At 43.8% G+C, this 18,711-nt stretch overlaps 1 protein-coding gene and 12 non-coding genes across 13 annotated transcripts in view; all 13 read right to left on the bottom strand.

Annotated features, from left to right (window-relative positions):
• Nucleotides 1–1,020, bottom strand: part of osbpl10a (oxysterol binding protein-like 10a) — a 100,273-nt gene extending 99,253 nt beyond the window's left edge. Inside the window, exon 1 of the mRNA XM_026155847.1 lies at nucleotides 380–1,020. Within this exon, the coding sequence (XP_026011632.1) occupies nucleotides 380–657 (278 nt within the window). The 5' untranslated portion in view covers nucleotides 658–1,020. The remainder of the gene's footprint in view (nucleotides 1–379) is intronic.
• Nucleotides 1,021–9,355: 8,335 nt separating this feature from the next.
• trnak-cuu (transfer RNA lysine (anticodon CUU)) lies at nucleotides 9,356–9,428 on the bottom strand. The gene has a single exon. It is a non-coding gene; the product is annotated as a tRNA-Lys (tRNA).
• Nucleotides 9,429–10,381: 953 nt separating this feature from the next.
• trnal-caa (transfer RNA leucine (anticodon CAA)) lies at nucleotides 10,382–10,492 on the bottom strand. The gene is made up of 2 exons: nucleotides 10,455–10,492; nucleotides 10,382–10,427 (listed from the first exon to the last, which is right to left on the bottom strand). It is a non-coding gene; the product is annotated as a tRNA-Leu (tRNA).
• Nucleotides 10,493–10,957: 465 nt separating this feature from the next.
• On the bottom strand, nucleotides 10,958–11,030 carry trnak-cuu (transfer RNA lysine (anticodon CUU)). The gene has a single exon. It is a non-coding gene; the product is annotated as a tRNA-Lys (tRNA).
• A 953-nt stretch (nucleotides 11,031–11,983) lies between these two features.
• Nucleotides 11,984–12,094, bottom strand: trnal-caa (transfer RNA leucine (anticodon CAA)). The gene is made up of 2 exons: nucleotides 12,057–12,094; nucleotides 11,984–12,029 (listed from the first exon to the last, which is right to left on the bottom strand). It is a non-coding gene; the product is annotated as a tRNA-Leu (tRNA).
• A 465-nt stretch (nucleotides 12,095–12,559) lies between these two features.
• On the bottom strand, nucleotides 12,560–12,632 carry trnak-cuu (transfer RNA lysine (anticodon CUU)). Its single transcript has one exon. It is a non-coding gene; the product is annotated as a tRNA-Lys (tRNA).
• A 953-nt stretch (nucleotides 12,633–13,585) lies between these two features.
• trnal-caa (transfer RNA leucine (anticodon CAA)) lies at nucleotides 13,586–13,696 on the bottom strand. The gene is made up of 2 exons: nucleotides 13,659–13,696; nucleotides 13,586–13,631 (listed from the first exon to the last, which is right to left on the bottom strand). It is a non-coding gene; the product is annotated as a tRNA-Leu (tRNA).
• Nucleotides 13,697–14,161: 465 nt separating this feature from the next.
• Nucleotides 14,162–14,234, bottom strand: trnak-cuu (transfer RNA lysine (anticodon CUU)). Its single transcript has one exon. It is a non-coding gene; the product is annotated as a tRNA-Lys (tRNA).
• A 953-nt stretch (nucleotides 14,235–15,187) lies between these two features.
• On the bottom strand, nucleotides 15,188–15,298 carry trnal-caa (transfer RNA leucine (anticodon CAA)). The gene is made up of 2 exons: nucleotides 15,261–15,298; nucleotides 15,188–15,233 (listed from the first exon to the last, which is right to left on the bottom strand). It is a non-coding gene; the product is annotated as a tRNA-Leu (tRNA).
• Nucleotides 15,299–15,763: 465 nt separating this feature from the next.
• On the bottom strand, nucleotides 15,764–15,836 carry trnak-cuu (transfer RNA lysine (anticodon CUU)). The gene has a single exon. It is a non-coding gene; the product is annotated as a tRNA-Lys (tRNA).
• A 953-nt stretch (nucleotides 15,837–16,789) lies between these two features.
• trnal-caa (transfer RNA leucine (anticodon CAA)) lies at nucleotides 16,790–16,900 on the bottom strand. The gene is made up of 2 exons: nucleotides 16,863–16,900; nucleotides 16,790–16,835 (listed from the first exon to the last, which is right to left on the bottom strand). It is a non-coding gene; the product is annotated as a tRNA-Leu (tRNA).
• A 465-nt stretch (nucleotides 16,901–17,365) lies between these two features.
• Nucleotides 17,366–17,438, bottom strand: trnak-cuu (transfer RNA lysine (anticodon CUU)). The gene has a single exon. It is a non-coding gene; the product is annotated as a tRNA-Lys (tRNA).
• A 953-nt stretch (nucleotides 17,439–18,391) lies between these two features.
• On the bottom strand, nucleotides 18,392–18,502 carry trnal-caa (transfer RNA leucine (anticodon CAA)). Its single transcript has 2 exons — nucleotides 18,465–18,502; nucleotides 18,392–18,437 (listed from the first exon to the last, which is right to left on the bottom strand). It is a non-coding gene; the product is annotated as a tRNA-Leu (tRNA).
• Between the last annotated feature and the right edge of the window lie 209 nt (nucleotides 18,503–18,711).

Here is an 18,711-nt window from a genome sequence, read left to right as displayed (position 1 = left end):
TATTATAAGAACAGACCAAGAAAAGCAGCAAATCTGATGTTTCTGAAAATACTTTAGCAATTAATATAATAACATAATATACTGGAAATTACAAGAATTTTAGAGGATTATTATTATAAGTATTATTTAATGACAGTTTTTGTTTTCTAACATCTCTTTTGCCCATTATGTAAGTCAGCCCATGAAGATAGCGATCAAACAAACTAATTCATCAGCAGGCGTCCAGACTTGTGTGATTTTTGAACCCCCTCCCCCTCGCAGTGACGTGGTGGTAAAAGTGCAACGTGGACGGGGAAAATAACAACACGAAGCCTCACCTGGGGCATGAACCGAAACTAAATCATGTGTCAAACGTCCCCGACCCCATCCACGTGCTTACCTGTTCTGCCAGCCTTGGATCAGGTTGGTGTATTTGCTCAGGACTCCTTCCAGCTGCCTCTTGCGCGCCTGCTGCTGTTGCTGCAAATTCATGCTGTTCCCCAGCACAGTTGCCCGACTGCCTCCCGCTACAGCCGAGCCTCCCAGGGAGCCGGAGCCGGGGCTGTGCGACCCGGGCCGCCCACCGGGCTTCCTCGATGATGAGCTCCCGCGGAGGTCCGCGGAGGAAGAGTTTGTTTTGTTGGTCCCGGGATGCGGACTGCAGAGCGTCTTGTCCATCCTGGCGACGGGACGGCACACAGCAGGAGGAGGAGCAGGAAGAGAGGGGAGGAGGGAAAGGAATGGACCAGAAGCAGCAGCAGAAGAGATTTTTAGCAAAGCATAAGTGCTAAACGGGGTTGTGTTTGTCTGCTAAACTAAAGCAGAGGCAGTGGATGTGCAGAAACTGCGCTGCGCGGCGGCTTTATGCGTCCCTCGGTGCGTGACACAGCTGACATATTCCTCGATGGTGTTTGAGTCCCGCTCCGCTCTGTCCTCTGCAGTGCGCGGCTGTGTGGCAATGTGGGTCTCATCCACCGTTTTTCTGGTAGGAAGGACAGCAGAGCGCAGACACTCCCACTCTACTCTAGACCTGCCCCCGGATATTACCTACTATGCACTCTCCTATGAAACGTATCGTCAGACACCCCCCCCCCCCCCCCTCCGTCCAAAAAAAAAAAATTGGAAAGGGCAGGAAAAGCCTCACATGACACATATTTAAGCTGATACGCATGACTTTTTTTGTGAACAGTGACAGCTCACTATGTGCATGTATGCATGCCTAAACTACAATAATTGTGGATGAATAAAAACACAACTATACTGACGGAATGTTATAGGAAAGAAAATCCCCCTAAAGTCCCTAAAGCTTCACTAAAGGCGCACTTTAGGGGGACTTCTGTGGAGATAGTCTGTCTAAATATAAAACAATGTGTGTTGGCTTTGACAAATAAATGCCGATAAACTAAAAAGTCTGGATTTGACCAAGAGAGTGTAGAGTTTAGAGGTGCAGCTTGTTTGTGAGTCTGTCTGCCTTCAGTTTTGTATTTAATAGCTGAAAAGCATGCTTTATTGTGTTGGGATCAGGTGACTGACTTGATCATTGAAGAATATTCCTGTCAAAGTTCACCAGAAGGCCACAAACACAGGACAAGCTCAAAACGTTTTGCAGTTTTAATGGGCAGATGAACAACAGCTAGGAATCCCTACAGCAGGGGTTAGTGTGAGGTAAGATGTTCAGGTAAGTTTAATACAGTTCAACTCAATTTAGTTTTATTTCTATAGCACCAAATCACAGTAGCAGTTACCTCACAACGCTTTGTTAATGTAAAGTAAAATCCTGCAATAACAGATAGAAAACCCCAGCAATCAGTTTTAAAGATTTTTATTGGCAGTTCACTACATGTACAGGACCTACAGGATATACTATAAGCAAGTACTTGGTAATAGTGGCAAGGGAAAAAACTCCCTTTAAAACCAGCAGAACCAGGCTCAGGAAGGGGCAGCCAAGTCCACCACTAGTTGTGGCTGAGGATAGGGAGACAGAACCGACAACAAGCTGTAGAGCTCAGTAATAAGGGGACTAGTTCAGGTCTTGGATATCCAATACTAAAGTCTTTGAAATGAGCAAGGGGAGAGTGGATCAGACAGATCTGCACATATCCAGTTGAGAATGAGACAGACTTTCCAACATATTCCCACATTAGTAGGCTAACAATTTGGTGACAGGTTGTGGTTTTGGGAGTATAAATACTGCATTGAATGAAGATAAGAGACAGGTGTGCCCATTCAGGGTTTCCTGTGACCACACCTGCCACTGAAGGACACTGGTTCGTTTAGATCCATCTCCATATTCAAACGGACAGGGGAGAGAGAGAGAAGACAGGACCATATCAAAGCAATATCATTGCCTCAATCATGGCTGACATGTTGTTTGCTTCGGATTATCAGCTGATTTTCTCCTTCACCATCATTTATATTTCCCACCAAGGTACAAATTAATCTTGGTTTTATCTTTACAACTGTTTTTTTCCCCATAACTGTGCAGGCTTCTTTAGATGTTTTCTTCAAAAAAAAATAATCTTGGCTTCCTGTTCCTGAGTGTTAAAGTAGTTTGTACCCTGCTGATTTTTCCATCTCTAAAGTGCTCTCTGTGATAGGTTTATTCTAGTTTTTCAACCTAATGGTGGCCTCCCTCACTTGCACTGAAATCTCTTTGGCACTCATGTTTACAGATAAAATAAAAAGTAAAGGAAACATTTCCTCACCTGACCACGAATCTGCTCAATCAGTCAAGTGTTAATTTAATTTTGAGCTTCTGAAAATGGGTGATTCTGTATTTAAAAAAAAAAAATAAGTCTCCATAATTTTTTTGTTATTAAGCCCATCGAATTTAAGCTGAAGGTCTGCACTTCAATTACATTTTGGCTTATTTGATTTAAGATTCACTGTGGTGGTAGTGTAAAAACGAAGAACTAAAAAAATGTGTCTTTGCCTAACAAATTATGGACCTAAGTGTACAGCAATTATTCAATCTATAGTCTATATTAATACCACAAATGTCATGGGATGAGAGGCAAAGTACGTCCTGAATAGGTAAGAAATACAAACAACAATTCATGCTTATTCATGATAAATTAACCTAATCTCATGATAATAAAATAACATGTCACAATCAACACACGTTTATACTCATAAGCAGACTAGTGCAATGCATACTTGCCAGTGCAGCACAGTCATGATTAAGAATAAAGGTCCAATCCAAATAAAGCAACAAAAAAGTTACACAAGCAGCAGAAAAAGGAAGGAAGCCCTTACTAGATAGCTTGTTTTATTTCACAGTCGCTTTGTGAGAGAGAAGCATGTGAGAGGATGTAGTTTAGTGTGAACGGGGGGATCTCTTCTTTGACTGCTTCATTTGTAGCATTATGGCCCTGTGAGGTGACTCTTTACACTTTAAAAAAGCAAGTATTTACAACTGGATTAACATTAAAATAAAATGTAGAAAAATATTATAATTGTGAACCAGACTGGTGTATTGTTACACGAAAGCTATATAGCTAAATGTATGGCACCAGATGATTAACTCTGCTGAAAATGGCTGGTGTTGCACATTGCAAACTGAAACAATAAAAAATATACATATGCACAAATGCACATTAAATAAATCTAAAGGTTATAACAATATTCACCGTGATCTCAGTGTCAGTTTTTAAAATTATTGGTACTCTGTTTCAGTCACTAAAATTCTGGCTATAAACTTCATATATTCTACCTGTGAGTGAGATTTAATTTTCTCATTATTAAAGGAAAGTCCTTGTGAGAGATGCGCAAAAGATCTTTCTGTATACAGTATGTGCCAGAATGAAACGATTCAGGTGTGTTTCAGCGAACATTTGATAGCTTTTGATTTATTTATTTTTTCCCAGAGGAAGTTAAAACACAATACACGGCTGAGTCATTTTTTACATGAGAGAAAGGATGTTAGGAACCCATTTATGTGTAAAACTTTCTCGTATAATACACAAAAACTACTGGTACACAGGTTACATTTTAAGATGTTATTACTTTAAAAATTGTGCCCTGGGTATTTAAGCACTAGTAATGCCAAGCAACAGTATTTTTTTTTAATAATCATTGCTGTAAAAACATTGCACAAGAACCACCATGCAGTAAATGCAGAAAGACTGTTAAAGAGATAACAGACATGGACATCAACTACAAATAGCATTTTTTTGAACTGCAGATTCTGCTTTACTCTGCAATTTCTGTGGCCCGAAGAGAGATTACATCCAACCAACTCAGTAGACTACATAGTATAGTGTCACTTTATATTTTACTTGCATGGCTCACTTTCATTTTTATAATCCAGGAAACTAAATAATATGAGGAAAGACTTTTTTTCTGTGAGCAGATATGGTAAAAGAGACTTGACACCAAAGAAGTATTAGTTTGAAATTACTTGAGATAGAAGCATGGATATATTTCTAATCAAAGCATTATATAACCTATTTGTGCACATACCCTCACAATCACAACCATGACAACCAGGGTGAAAAGGACACTTTAATGAAGACAAGACTGAAGACTATTGCAGGCCATTAAGAAGAGACTGAGATTGCACTGAGAAATCGAAGGCGTGCCGCAATGAATCTCCACAAGATGCTTAACAGGGCACAGAGAGATACTGGCTGCTTGTAAAGCAGAGCAGGTCAGCCACTAATCAGAAGGTCGGTGGTTCGATCCCAAGGCTGCATCCTGGCTGCATGCCAAATATCCTTGGGCAAGATACTAACCCCATGTTTGCCTACTGGTGGTGGGCAGAGGGCCCAGTGGCGCCTGTGTCCGGCAGCCTCGCCTCTGTCAGTGCGCCCCAGGGCAGCTGTGGCTACAATGTAGCTTGCTATCGCCAGTGTGTGAATGTGTGTGTGAATGGGTGAATGACTGAATGTAGTGTAAAGCGCTTTGGGGTCCTTAAGGACTAGAAAAGTGCTATACAAATACAGGCCATTTACCATTTACCAATATGAGAGAGAAAAAAAATCCTTGGGCAACAGAGAGTCAATGGTTTTGTTGTAGGCTCGTGCTTGAGGTCAAGGCGGCTTGATTCTGACAATGTTGGGGTTTTTGTTTGTTTGTTTTTTTTACAGTTGATGATACAGTAGCAGTACTAGTACCACAATCATAGTGCCATAATCCTATACATCACAGCGCTGACAACACTGTTATGTTAATGTGAAACTAATAGCTTTGACAAAATCACAAAATTTTGATGGGCCAGAAATGGGAAACTCTCTTTTTGATGTGATGGCATCAGGGCAGGCAAGACAAGCAGTGCTTTTCAGGTTAATCAATTAAAACCAAAGTTAAAGCGATGCCTGTCCATTGATCTTTTTTATAATTTTAATAATTATTAGATTTTGCATTTTATAACAACAAAAACAAAAATACAACAATAAAGAACAAGAAAAAACAAAACAAAACAGTGAGGTTTTAACATCTGTTGCATTAAGCTGGAACGTCCGCTTCAGGTAGACAAATAGGTGCAAAAACTGTCCCATTTTTCCACCGAAGCTTCAGTCGCGTGATGTAACCTTCCCACATCTTTTTTTGCAAGAAACGTCTCAATCATTCTTTCTTTCCACTTTTTAAGTGTTGGAGTATGGGAGTCCTTCCAATGTGGAACTTCTCCTTTGTCTCCTAGTGGACACAATTTAGGTGATATGGGCAAGTTACAAGGTGTCCATCCCTGCATATATTTCAATACAGTTTTCCAAACTGGGAAAACCAGAGGGTATGTATCAAAGTACCTTTAGTTTGGTGGCATTTCCAACACTGGTCATCTATACCAACACTTTGTAGTTAGCTAAAAGTCAGAGTTGTCACACTGCTGGAGTAGATGCCTCAACACAGACCTTCAGTGACACTTTACTCAAGGATTTTGCATTAATAAACTTGGTAGACATATTTCTACCATAACATTGCCAGGGCAAAAGTTGTGGCTTTCCCAATCCTCTTTGTCTGACGGATACAGGAAAATGCTTAGGACACTGTCTGTAATTTCAGGCCAAATGTTTGGTCCTGCAGCCAACCAGCCCATGGAATACAGCACACAGGTGAACAAAGTGAGGCAGGAGTTTGTTGAATTCCCCTTGTGACTTTTATAGGCTTTCTTCCTGCTAAAGACTTTTGACAAGAAATTATTCATATTTGAGCTTTAATTCAACCTCTCTTTTAACCTATAGGTGGCAGTAAGTGGCTAAACTTGTGCCGTTTGGCTGGGATAACTGTCAGTTATCTCATTAAAACAGAATAATCCAGTACAGAGAAGCTGACACTATGATCACATGATCCAGGCCACAGGTGAAGATGAACAAACTAATGTCACAGTTTCCAAGCATTTCAGTTCAGTTCAGTTCAGTTCATTTTTATTTCAAACATTTCAAACATGTGCCTTCACAATCATTACAAAATATCATTCCATTATTTGTTTGAAAAGGAGTAGGCTGAAGTATTTACTTATTTGTCCCTACCCCCTCAAGTTTTACCTCTCATTCATTTAATTTTTTTTTGTCTTAAATTAAACAAACAACATATGAAACATATGAAGTAAAACAAAACATAACATACATAAATCAAAAACAAGAAATTAGCAAGCCCCACCACAGTATAGTTTCTTTCATATGAAAAATACAGAATGTGTATATTTGCAGATACACAAGTATCCTCTACACAGTAGCTCATATATGGCAGTAGTAAAGCACAGTATAAAATGTGCAGTGCTTTCTGATCCAACATATGCTTTGCTTTCCCCAGGACGGCAATGCCCCGTGCCAATTTCCCCCGAACATAAGTAATGTGTGGCTTCCAACAGAGCTTGTGGTCAATGATCACCCCAAGAAATTTTATTTCATTTACTCTTTCTAAATATACATTGTCAACACATATTTCTACTTCGATGTTTTTCTTTTGGTTTCCAAACAACATAAATTTGGTTTTATCTAGATTCAATGATAATTTATTTATATCAAACCACTTCTTTAATATCGTTAATTCCTGTGTGATCATTTCCAAAACCTGTGGCAACTCCACACCTGAACACAGTATATTTGTGTCATCTGCAAATATTACAAACTTTAAAATCTCCGATACTCTGCAGATATCATTTAAGTACATAATAAACATTTTTGGACCCAGTACTGAACCTTGAGGTACTCCACAAGCTATATCCATCAAATTAGATTTATATTCATTTATTTGTACATATTGTTGCCTATTCCCTACATAGCTTTTTAACCATTCCAAAACCACTCCCCTAAACCCGTACTTTTCCAGTTTTTTTAATAGACTTTCATGATTAACAGTATCAAACGCCTTCTTTAGATCTAAGAAAACTCCGAGCGCATACCTCTTATTATCCATACATTCCGTTATCTTTTCCATTAAATCTATCAGTGCCAAAGCTGTTGATCTGTTGCTTCTGAACCCATACTGACTATCTGTCATTAATTCATATTTTTCCACAAAATTGTCAAATCTTTTTATGAAGAGTTTTTCCAGTATCTTAGAGAACTGGGAGAGTATTGACACTGGTCTATAGTTTGTAAAATGATGTCTTTCACCAGTTTTGTAAATGGGAGTAACTTTAGCAACTTTCATTTTTTGTGGAAAAACTCCTTTTTGAAACGACAAGTTGAATATATATTTTAATGGTTTTACGATACCATCAATAACTGTCTTTCATTCTTCATACAGTTATTTTCAATCATGTTTTATTTTTGTTGTTGAATATAATCGTTGTACCATTCACCTTGTCATTAGATGTCATAATAATTAATTATTGACACTATATTTTTGTTTGTAAAGCATTTGGTTTTCCTTTTTCTTGCCAGGTTGTATTTTTTGCACAAATGAAAATGACTCTGATAGATGTATGTTTTTAAAAACAAACACTGATAAGTCACAATCAGCATTTCTTAAAAGTGCTCTCTTTGGATATTCTGAACTATTTTTATCTGATACATATAGTTATAATACATATGTGGAGATGTATGAAATAAGCAGAACACATATGAATACCAATGTAAATAGATTTTCAACATTCTTTTTTACTTTAAGAGTGAAATATTGGAATAACTAAATAAGAAACGGTTAATGGCAGGTGTGTTGCTTTGTACATAAACTTTATCAATGTGCAGATTTGTCTGGATTGCTCCTGCTTATTTAATTGTATCTTGAACTGGAATAAACAAGGTTTCCTCACTAAAAAATTAAAGCGTTTATGTCTATGTGCTGTCCTGCAAATAAAAGTCCACAGAGAGCAGAACCACTGTGGTACTGAAGAGCAACTTGCAGTGACCCGGCCTGGTAACAACTTAACTGTAGTTGGTACTCCAAACACCTCAAGCACAAGACAACACAGCACATATAGCGTCTCAGCTGTTCCTAGAACTGCGCTCTTCTGGACAGAGATCTCGGATGTTGTTCCTTGGCAATAGGGTCTCATCCCAACAGGCAACATTGCGATGATTGTGAAAAGTCATCACTATTTTATGTCTTGGAACTGTGAAGACGTGGGGAATTTACATGTTGGGAATGACAGTGGGCCTCTAAGAATGAGAGAGGGTTGGAACGAATCTATACATGTGCTCTACGTGTGAAATGAAAATAATAAACCTAAAAAAGTATTAAGCACCTTAAATCTGTATAATTTCAAAACCTGACTGGGTTTGGAATACACTATGTGATGGCCAAAACATGAAGCTATTTTATTGTTGTCACTAATATCACAAACACCTTGATGTGATTATGTTCGACTGGATGGTTTGAACTTCTGCTCTAAGAATCTTTTACGGCCACAAGTGAGGTTATATTGGAATATACTGAGAACCCAGAGTGTATTATGAGGACGTGAAAGAGTGCCTTTTGCGTAACTATGAGACGCCTTAGGCCGTGACAAATCGTCAGTATGTTGCGTGTTGGGAATGATAGTGCTCTAGTGTCTTATACACAGTAGATTTTAAGACATTCTAGATGTATTATTGAAATAAGAAAAAGAAGAAAGACACAATTCCTATAACCTACAAAGCTGACTTCACAGCAGCGCTACAGCTACCTCAACAAGTCACACTTTGTTGAGAAAACTCATTGCCGCTGCTTATATCTGTGAGCTCATGCTTTCATTCACTACCCACAGTTTGTGACCCTAGGTGAGAGTAGGGATGCTGGTAAACCTAGAGTGTTGCTTTTTTGCTAAGCTCTCTTGAAATTTAGTCCAGAATCATCAAATTAAATGGTGGAGATGTGGACTTGTGCAGACACGACAGTGTAACTTTGGTTTCTGTTACCATACATTCATCTTCCTTTGCACAACACGCCATTTGCTGTTCTCTATACACACGTGTTTTCTCTCTTGCGGGCATTTGCACAAAAGTCCCCTCTCCCAACGTGGGGCTCGAACCCACGACCCTGAGATTAAGAGTCTCATGCTCTCCCGACTGAGCTAGCTGGGCTTCTTCAGCAGCAAGGCTTTAAGATGGACACAGGTTCTTATAGCTGGGGGAGGTTGACTAGCATTTCAAGCGCAGGCAAAGAAAGCACAGGCTACTTTCAAGTTTTTCCATCATCCATTCAAGCTCTTATGTCCTTGTATGCATGCCACACCACGGGGCATGCTCCGATTGAGACGACTGAATGTCTCCCGGGGAATCTTCTCCCCAGATCTGGACCAGGGCATCACTGAGCTCCTGGACAGTCTGAGTTCCAACCTGGTGGTGTCAGATGGACCAAAGCTAAATGTCCCAGGGGTGTTGTATTGAATTTTGGTCAAGTAGGCCAATATAGGGTTGGGGGGTGGGGAGTGTCGGTCAGCGGTATCAGTCCCCACGCAAACTGCCTGCATACTCTTGTCGGATGAGGCCGGGAAGCAGGAAGAAAGCCAAGAGCCATTGCACCAGCGTAGGGTCTGACAGTGGGTCGGAGAATTTCATGCCCATACCTAACTGCACTCATTGTGCCGTTGCCTTGCCTGTAGAGGCCTGTGCATACCTCAGTGCATGTGCCTCTCCAGACCATCACTGACCCACCAGCAAAGCACTCATAATCAAGGATGTTACATTCAGCATAAAGTTCCCCACGACTTCTCGGGAAGCTTTCACATGTGTTATGTGTTCTAAGGTTAAATCCGCTGTCCTCTGTGAAAAGCACAGGGTGCCAGTGGTGGAGGTGGCAATTCTGGTATTCCATGACAAATGCCAGATACAAGCGGGATTTCAATTCAGGCTTCCACTTAGAAAGCAGAGCTCTGTCATGTTAACGAAAGCTCTTCACTACAAAAGTTCCTATAACCTGCAAAGCTGATTTCACAGCAACCCTACAGCTACCTCAACAAGCCGCACTTTGTTGAGTTTAACACACAAAGGTTGATGAAGCTCTTGAAAACATATTTTTAAGTAAAGAAAGTAGATGTCAGGAGTGGGATTTGAACCCACGCCTCCATTTGGAGACCAGAAGTCCCTTTTGTCTGGAAGGAGCCTATCCTTGAGTCTGGCGCCTTAGACCACTCGGCCATCCTGACGAGTTGACCAACCACCTCTTCAAAGTCATCCTGGATGTTCAAATGTCCGAACCACCTCAGCAGGCTCCTTTCGATGTGGAGGAGTTGCAGCTGTAATCTGAGTTCCTCCTGAAATACTAAGCTTGTCATCCAATCTCCGAGGCCGAGCACTGCCACCCGACGGAGAAAACTCATTGCCGCTGCTTATATCTGTGAGCTCATGCTTTCATTCACTACCCACAGTTTGTGGCCCTAGGTGAGAGTAGGGATGCTGGTAAACCTAGAGTGTTGCTTTTTTGCTAAGCTCTCTTGAAATTTAGTCCAGAATCATCAAATTAAATGGTGGAGATTTGGACTTGTGCAGACACGACAGTGTAACTTTGTTTTCTGTTACCATACATTCATCTTCCTTTGCACAACACGCCATTTGCTGTTCTCTATACACACGTGTTTTCTCTCTTGCGGGCATTTGCACAAAAGTCCCCTCGCCCAACGTGGGGCTCGAACCCACGACCCTGAGATTAAGAGTCTCATGCTCTCCCGACTGAGCTAGCTGGGCTTCTTCAGCAGCAAGGCTTTAAGATGGACACAGGTTCTTATAGCTGGGGGAGGTTGACTAGCATTTCAAGCGCAGGCAAAGAAAGCACAGGCTACTTTCAAGTTTTTCTATCATCCATTCAAGCTCTTATGTCCTTGTATGCATGCCACACCACGGGGCATGCTCCGATTGAGACGACTGAATGTCTCCCGGGGAATCTTCTCCCCAGATCTGGACCAGGGCATCACTGAGCTCCTGGACAGTCTGAGTTCCAACCTGGTGGTGTCAGATGGACCAAAGCTAAATGTCCCAGGGGTGTTGTATTGAATTTTGGTCAAGTAGGCCAATATAGGGTTGGGGGGTGGGGAGTGTCGGTCAGCGGTATCAGTCCCCACGCAAACTGCCTGCATACTCTTGTCGGATGAGGCCGGGAAGCAGGAAGAAAGCCAAGAGCCATTGCACCAGCGTAGGGTCTGACAGTGGGTCGGAGAATTTCATGCCCATACCTAACTGCACTCATTGTGCCGTTGCCTTGCCTGTAGAGGCCTGTGCATACCTCAGTGCATGTGCCTCTCCAGACCATCACTGACCCACCAGCAAAGCACTCATAATCAAGGATGTTACATTCAGCATAAAGTTCCCCACGACTTCTCGGGAAGCTTTCACATGTGTTATGTGTTCTAAGGTTAAATCCGCTGTCCTCTGTGAAAAGCACAGGGTGCCAGTGGTGGAGGTGGCAATTCTGGTATTCCATGACAAATGCCAGATACAAGCGGGATTTCAATTCAGGCTTCCACTTAGAAAGCAGAGCTCTGTCATGTTAACGAAAGCTCTTCACTACAAAAGTTCCTATAACCTGCAAAGCTGATTTCACAGCAACCCTACAGCTACCTCAACAAGCCGCACTTTGTTGAGTTTAACACACAAAGGTTGATGAAGCTCTTGAAAACATATTTTTAAGTAAAGAAAGTAGATGTCAGGAGTGGGATTTGAACCCACGCCTCCATTTGGAGACCAGAAGTCCCTTTTGTCTGGAAGGAGCCTATCCTTGAGTCTGGCGCCTTAGACCACTCGGCCATCCTGACGAGTTGACCAACCACCTCTTCAAAGTCATCCTGGATGTTCAAATGTCCGAACCACCTCAGCAGGCTCCTTTCGATGTGGAGGAGTTGCAGCTGTAATCTGAGTTCCTCCTGAAATACTAAGCTTGTCATCCAATCTCCGAGGCCGAGCACTGCCACCCGACGGAGAAAACTCATTGCCGCTGCTTATATCTGTGAGCTCATGCTTTCATTCACTACCCACAGTTTGTGGCCCTAGGTGAGAGTAGGGATGCTGGTAAACCTAGAGTGTTGCTTTTTTGCTAAGCTCTCTTGAAATTTAGTCCAGAATCATCAAATTAAATGGTGGAGATTTGGACTTGTGCAGACACGACAGTGTAACTTTGTTTTCTGTTACCATACATTCATCTTCCTTTGCACAACACGCCATTTGCTGTTCTCTATACACACGTGTTTTCTCTCTTGCGGGCATTTGCACAAAAGTCCCCTCGCCCAACGTGGGGCTCGAACCCACGACCCTGAGATTAAGAGTCTCATGCTCTCCCGACTGAGCTAGCTGGGCTTCTTCAGCAGCAAGGCTTTAAGATGGACACAGGTTCTTATAGCTGGGGGAGGTTGACTAGCATTTCAAGCGCAGGCAAAGAAAGCACAGGCTACTTTCAAGTTTTTCTATCATCCATTCAAGCTCTTATGTCCTTGTATGCATGCCACACCACGGGGCATGCTCCGATTGAGACGACTGAATGTCTCCCGGGGAATCTTCTCCCCAGATCTGGACCAGGGCATCACTGAGCTCCTGGACAGTCTGAGTTCCAACCTGGTGGTGTCAGATGGACCAAAGCTAAATGTCCCAGGGGTGTTGTATTGAATTTTGGTCAAGTAGGCCAATATAGGGTTGGGGGGTGGGGAGTGTCGGTCAGCGGTATCAGTCCCCACGCAAACTGCCTGCATACTCTTGTCGGATGAGGCCGGGAAGCAGGAAGAAAGCCAAGAGCCATTGCACCAGCGTAGGGTCTGACAGTGGGTCGGAGAATTTCATGCCCATACCTAACTGCACTCATTGTGCCGTTGCCTTGCCTGTAGAGGCCTGTGCATACCTCAGTGCATGTGCCTCTCCAGACCATCACTGACCCACCAGCAAAGCACTCATAATCAAGGATGTTACATTCAGCATAAAGTTCCCCACGACTTCTCGGGAAGCTTTCACATGTGTTATGTGTTCTAAGGTTAAATCCGCTGTCCTCTGTGAAAAGCACAGGGTGCCAGTGGTGGAGGTGGCAATTCTGGTATTCCATGACAAATGCCAGATACAAGCGGGATTTCAATTCAGGCTTCCACTTAGAAAGCAGAGCTCTGTCATGTTAACGAAAGCTCTTCACTACAAAAGTTCCTATAACCTGCAAAGCTGATTTCACAGCAACCCTACAGCTACCTCAACAAGCCGCACTTTGTTGAGTTTAACACACAAAGGTTGATGAAGCTCTTGAAAACATATTTTTAAGTAAAGAAAGTAGATGTCAGGAGTGGGATTTGAACCCACGCCTCCATTTGGAGACCAGAAGTCCCTTTTGTCTGGAAGGAGCCTATCCTTGAGTCTGGCGCCTTAGACCACTCGGCCATCCTGACGAGTTGACCAACCACCTCTTCAAAGTCATCCTGGATGTTCAAATGTCCGAACCACCTCAGCAGGCTCCTTTCGATGTGGAGGAGTTGCAGCTGTAATCTGAGTTCCTCCTGAAATACTAAGCTTGTCATCCAATCTCCGAGGCCGAGCACTGCCACCCGACGGAGAAAACTCATTGCCGCTGCTTATATCTGTGAGCTCATGCTTTCATTCACTACCCACAGTTTGTGGCCCTAGGTGAGAGTAGGGATGCTGGTAAACCTAGAGTGTTGCTTTTTTGCTAAGCTCTCTTGAAATTTAGTCCAGAATCATCAAATTAAATGGTGGAGATTTGGACTTGTGCAGACACGACAGTGTAACTTTGTTTTCTGTTACCATACATTCATCTTCCTTTGCACAACACGCCATTTGCTGTTCTCTATACACACGTGTTTTCTCTCTTGCGGGCATTTGCACAAAAGTCCCCTCGCCCAACGTGGGGCTCGAACCCACGACCCTGAGATTAAGAGTCTCATGCTCTCCCGACTGAGCTAGCTGGGCTTCTTCAGCAGCAAGGCTTTAAGATGGACACAGGTTCTTATAGCTGGGGGAGGTTGACTAGCATTTCAAGCGCAGGCAAAGAAAGCACAGGCTACTTTCAAGTTTTTCTATCATCCATTCAAGCTCTTATGTCCTTGTATGCATGCCACACCACGGGGCATGCTCCGATTGAGACGACTGAATGTCTCCCGGGGAATCTTCTCCCCAGATCTGGACCAGGGCATCACTGAGCTCCTGGACAGTCTGAGTTCCAACCTGGTGGTGTCAGATGGACCAAAGCTAAATGTCCCAGGGGTGTTGTATTGAATTTTGGTCAAGTAGGCCAATATAGGGTTGGGGGGTGGGGAGTGTCGGTCAGCGGTATCAGTCCCCACGCAAACTGCCTGCATACTCTTGTCGGATGAGGCCGGGAAGCAGGAAGAAAGCCAAGAGCCATTGCACCAGCGTAGGGTCTGACAGTGGGTCGGAGAATTTCATGCCCATACCTAACTGCACTCATTGTGCCGTTGCCTTGCCTGTAGAGGCCTGTGCATACCTCAGTGCATGTGCCTCTCCAGACCATCACTGACCCACCAGCAAAGCACTCATAATCAAGGATGTTACATTCAGCATAAAGTTCCCCACGACTTCTCGGGAAGCTTTCACATGTGTTATGTGTTCTAAGGTTAAATCCGCTGTCCTCTGTGAAAAGCACAGGGTGCCAGTGGTGGAGGTGGCAATTCTGGTATTCCATGACAAATGCCAGATACAAGCGGGATTTCAATTCAGGCTTCCACTTAGAAAGCAGAGCTCTGTCATGTTAACGAAAGCTCTTCACTACAAAAGTTCCTATAACCTGCAAAGCTGATTTCACAGCAACCCTACAGCTACCTCAACAAGCCGCACTTTGTTGAGTTTAACACACAAAGGTTGATGAAGCTCTTGAAAACATATTTTTAAGTAAAGAAAGTAGATGTCAGGAGTGGGATTTGAACCCACGCCTCCATTTGGAGACCAGAAGTCCCTTTTGTCTGGAAGGAGCCTATCCTTGAGTCTGGCGCCTTAGACCACTCGGCCATCCTGACGAGTTGACCAACCACCTCTTCAAAGTCATCCTGGATGTTCAAATGTCCGAACCACCTCAGCAGGCTCCTTTCGATGTGGAGGAGTTGCAGCTGTAATCTGAGTTCCTCCTGAAATACTAAGCTTGTCATCCAATCTCCGAGGCCGAGCACTGCCACCCGACGGAGAAAACTCATTGCCGCTGCTTATATCTGTGAGCTCATGCTTTCATTCACTACCCACAGTTTGTGGCCCTAGGTGAGAGTAGGGATGCTGGTAAACCTAGAGTGTTGCTTTTTTGCTAAGCTCTCTTGAAATTTAGTCCAGAATCATCAAATTAAATGGTGGAGATTTGGACTTGTGCAGACACGACAGTGTAACTTTGTTTTCTGTTACCATACATTCATCTTCCTTTGCACAACACGCCATTTGCTGTTCTCTATACACACGTGTTTTCTCTCTTGCGGGCATTTGCACAAAAGTCCCCTCGCCCAACGTGGGGCTCGAACCCACGACCCTGAGATTAAGAGTCTCATGCTCTCCCGACTGAGCTAGCTGGGCTTCTTCAGCAGCAAGGCTTTAAGATGGACACAGGTTCTTATAGCTGGGGGAGGTTGACTAGCATTTCAAGCGCAGGCAAAGAAAGCACAGGCTACTTTCAAGTTTTTCTATCATCCATTCAAGCTCTTATGTCCTTGTATGCATGCCACACCACGGGGCATGCTCCGATTGAGACGACTGAATGTCTCCCGGGGAATCTTCTCCCCAGATCTGGACCAGGGCATCACTGAGCTCCTGGACAGTCTGAGTTCCAACCTGGTGGTGTCAGATGGACCAAAGCTAAATGTCCCAGGGGTGTTGTATTGAATTTTGGTCAAGTAGGCAAATATAGGGTTGGGGGGTGGGGAGTGTCGGTCAGCGGTATCAGTCCCCACGCAAACTGCCTGCATACTCTTGTCGGATGAGGCCGGGAAGCAGGAAGAAAGCCAGGAGCCATTGCACCAGCGTAGGGTCTGACAGTGGGTCGGAGAATTTCATGCCCATACCTAACTGCACTCATTGTGCCGTTGCCTTGCCTGTAGAGGCCTGTGCATACCTCAGTGCATGTGCCTCTCCAGACCATCACTGACCCACCAGCAAAGCACTCATAATCAAGGATGTTACATTCAGCATAAAGTTCCCCACGACTTCTCGGGAAGCTTTCACATGTGTTATGTGTTCTAAGGTTAAATCCGCTGTCCTCTGTGAAAAGCACAGGGTGCCAGTGGTGGAGGTGGCAATTCTGGTATTCCATGACAAATGCCAGATACAAGCGGGATTTCAATTCAGGCTTCCACTTAGAAAGCAGAGCTCTGTCATGTTAACGAAAGCTCTTCACTACAAAAGTTCCTATAACCTGCAAAGCTGATTTCACAGCAACCCTACAGCTACCTCAACAAGCCGCACTTTGTTGAGTTTAACACACAAAGGTTGATGAAGCTCTTGAAAACATATTTTTAAGTAAAGAAAGTAGATGTCAGGAGTGGGATTTGAACCCACGCCTCCATTTGGAGACCAGAAGTCCCTTTTGTCTGGAAGGAGCCTATCCTTGAGTCTGGCGCCTTAGACCACTCGGCCATCCTGACGAGTTGACCAACCACCTCTTCAAAGTCATCCTGGATGTTCAAATGTCCGAACCACCTCAGCAGGCTCCTTTCGATGTGGAGGAGTTGCAGCTGTAATCTGAGTTCCTCCTGAAATACTAAGCTTGTCATCCAATCTCCGAGGCCGAGCACTGCCACCCGACGGATAAAACTCATTGCCGCTGCTTATATCTGTGAGCTCATGCTTTCATTCACTACCCACAGTTTGTGACCCTAGGTGAGAGTAGGGATGCTGGTAAACCTAGAGTGTTGCTTTTTTGCTAAGCTCTCTTGAAATTTAGTCCAGAATCATCAAATTAAATGGTGGAGATTTGGACTTGTGCAGACACGACAGTGTAACTTTGTTTTCTGTTACCATACATTCATCTTCCTTTGCACAACACGCCATTTGCTGTTCTCTATACACACGTGTTTTCTCTCTTGCGGGCATTTGCACAAAAGTCCCCTCGCCCAACGTGGGGCTCGAACCCACGACCCTGAGATTAAGAGTCTCATGCTCTCCCGACTGAGCTAGCTGGGCTTCTTCAGCAGCAAGGCTTTAAGATGGACACAGGTTCTTATAGCTGGGGGAGGTTGACTAGCATTTCAAGCGCAGGCAAAGAAAGCACAGGCTACTTTCAAGTTTTTCTATCATCCATTCAAGCTCTTATGTCCTTGTATGCATGCCACACCACGGGGCATGCTCCGATTGAGACGACTGAATGTCTCCCGGGGAATCTTCTCCCCAGATCTGGACCAGGGCATCACTGAGCTCCTGGACAGTCTGAGTTCCAACCTGGTGGTGTCAGATGGACCAAAGCTAAATGTCCCAGGGGTGTTGTATTGAATTTTGGTCAAGTAGGCCAATATAGGGTTGGGGGGTGGGGAGTGTCGGTCAGCGGTATCAGTCCCCACGCAAACTGCCTGCATACTCTTGTCGGATGAGGCCGGGAAGCAGGAAGAAAGCCAAGAGCCATTGCACCAGCGTAGGGTCTGACAGTGGGTCGGAGAATTTCATGCCCATACCTAACTGCACTCATTGTGCCGTTGCCTTGCCTGTAGAGGCCTGTGCATACCTCAGTGCATGTGCCTCTCCAGACCATCACTGACCCACCAGCAAAGCACTCATAATCAAGGATGTTACATTCAGCATAACGTTCCCCACGACTTCTCGGGAAGCTTTCACATGTGTTATATGTTCTAAGGTTAAATCCGCTGTCCTCTGTGAAAAGCACAGGGTGCCAGTGGTGGAGGTGGCAATTCTGGTATTCCATGACAAATGCCAGATACAAGCGGGATTTCAATTCAGGCTTCCACTTAGAAAGCAGAGCTCTGTCATGTTAACGAAAGCTCTTCACTACAAAAGTTCCTATAACCTGCAAAGCTGATTTCACAGCAACCCTACAGCTACCTCAACAAGCCGCACTTTGTTGAGTTTAACACACAAAGGTTGATGAAGCTCTTGAAAACATATTTTTAAGTAAAGAAAGTAGATGTCAGGAGTGGGATTTGAACCCACGCCTCCATTTGGAGACCAGAAGTCCCTTTTGTCTGGAAGGAGCCTATCCTTGAGTCTGGCGCCTTAGACCACTCGGCCATCCTGACGAGTTGACCAACCACCTCTTCAAAGTCATCCTGGATGTTCAAATGTCCCAACCACCTCAGCAGGCTCCTTTCGATGTGGAGGAGTTGCAGCTGTAATCTGAGTTCCTCCTGAAATACTAAGCTTGTCATCCAATCTCCGAGGCCGAGCACTGCCACCCGACGGAGAAAACTCATTGCCGCTGCTTATATCTGTGAGCTCATGCTTTCAT

The sequence above is a fragment of the Astatotilapia calliptera genome, chromosome 22 (assembly GCF_900246225.1).
Source record: "Astatotilapia calliptera chromosome 22, fAstCal1.2, whole genome shotgun sequence".
NCBI classification, from domain to species: Eukaryota; Metazoa; Chordata; class Actinopteri; order Cichliformes; family Cichlidae; genus Astatotilapia; species Astatotilapia calliptera.
This window is presented reverse-complemented; position numbering and strand designations above follow the sequence as displayed.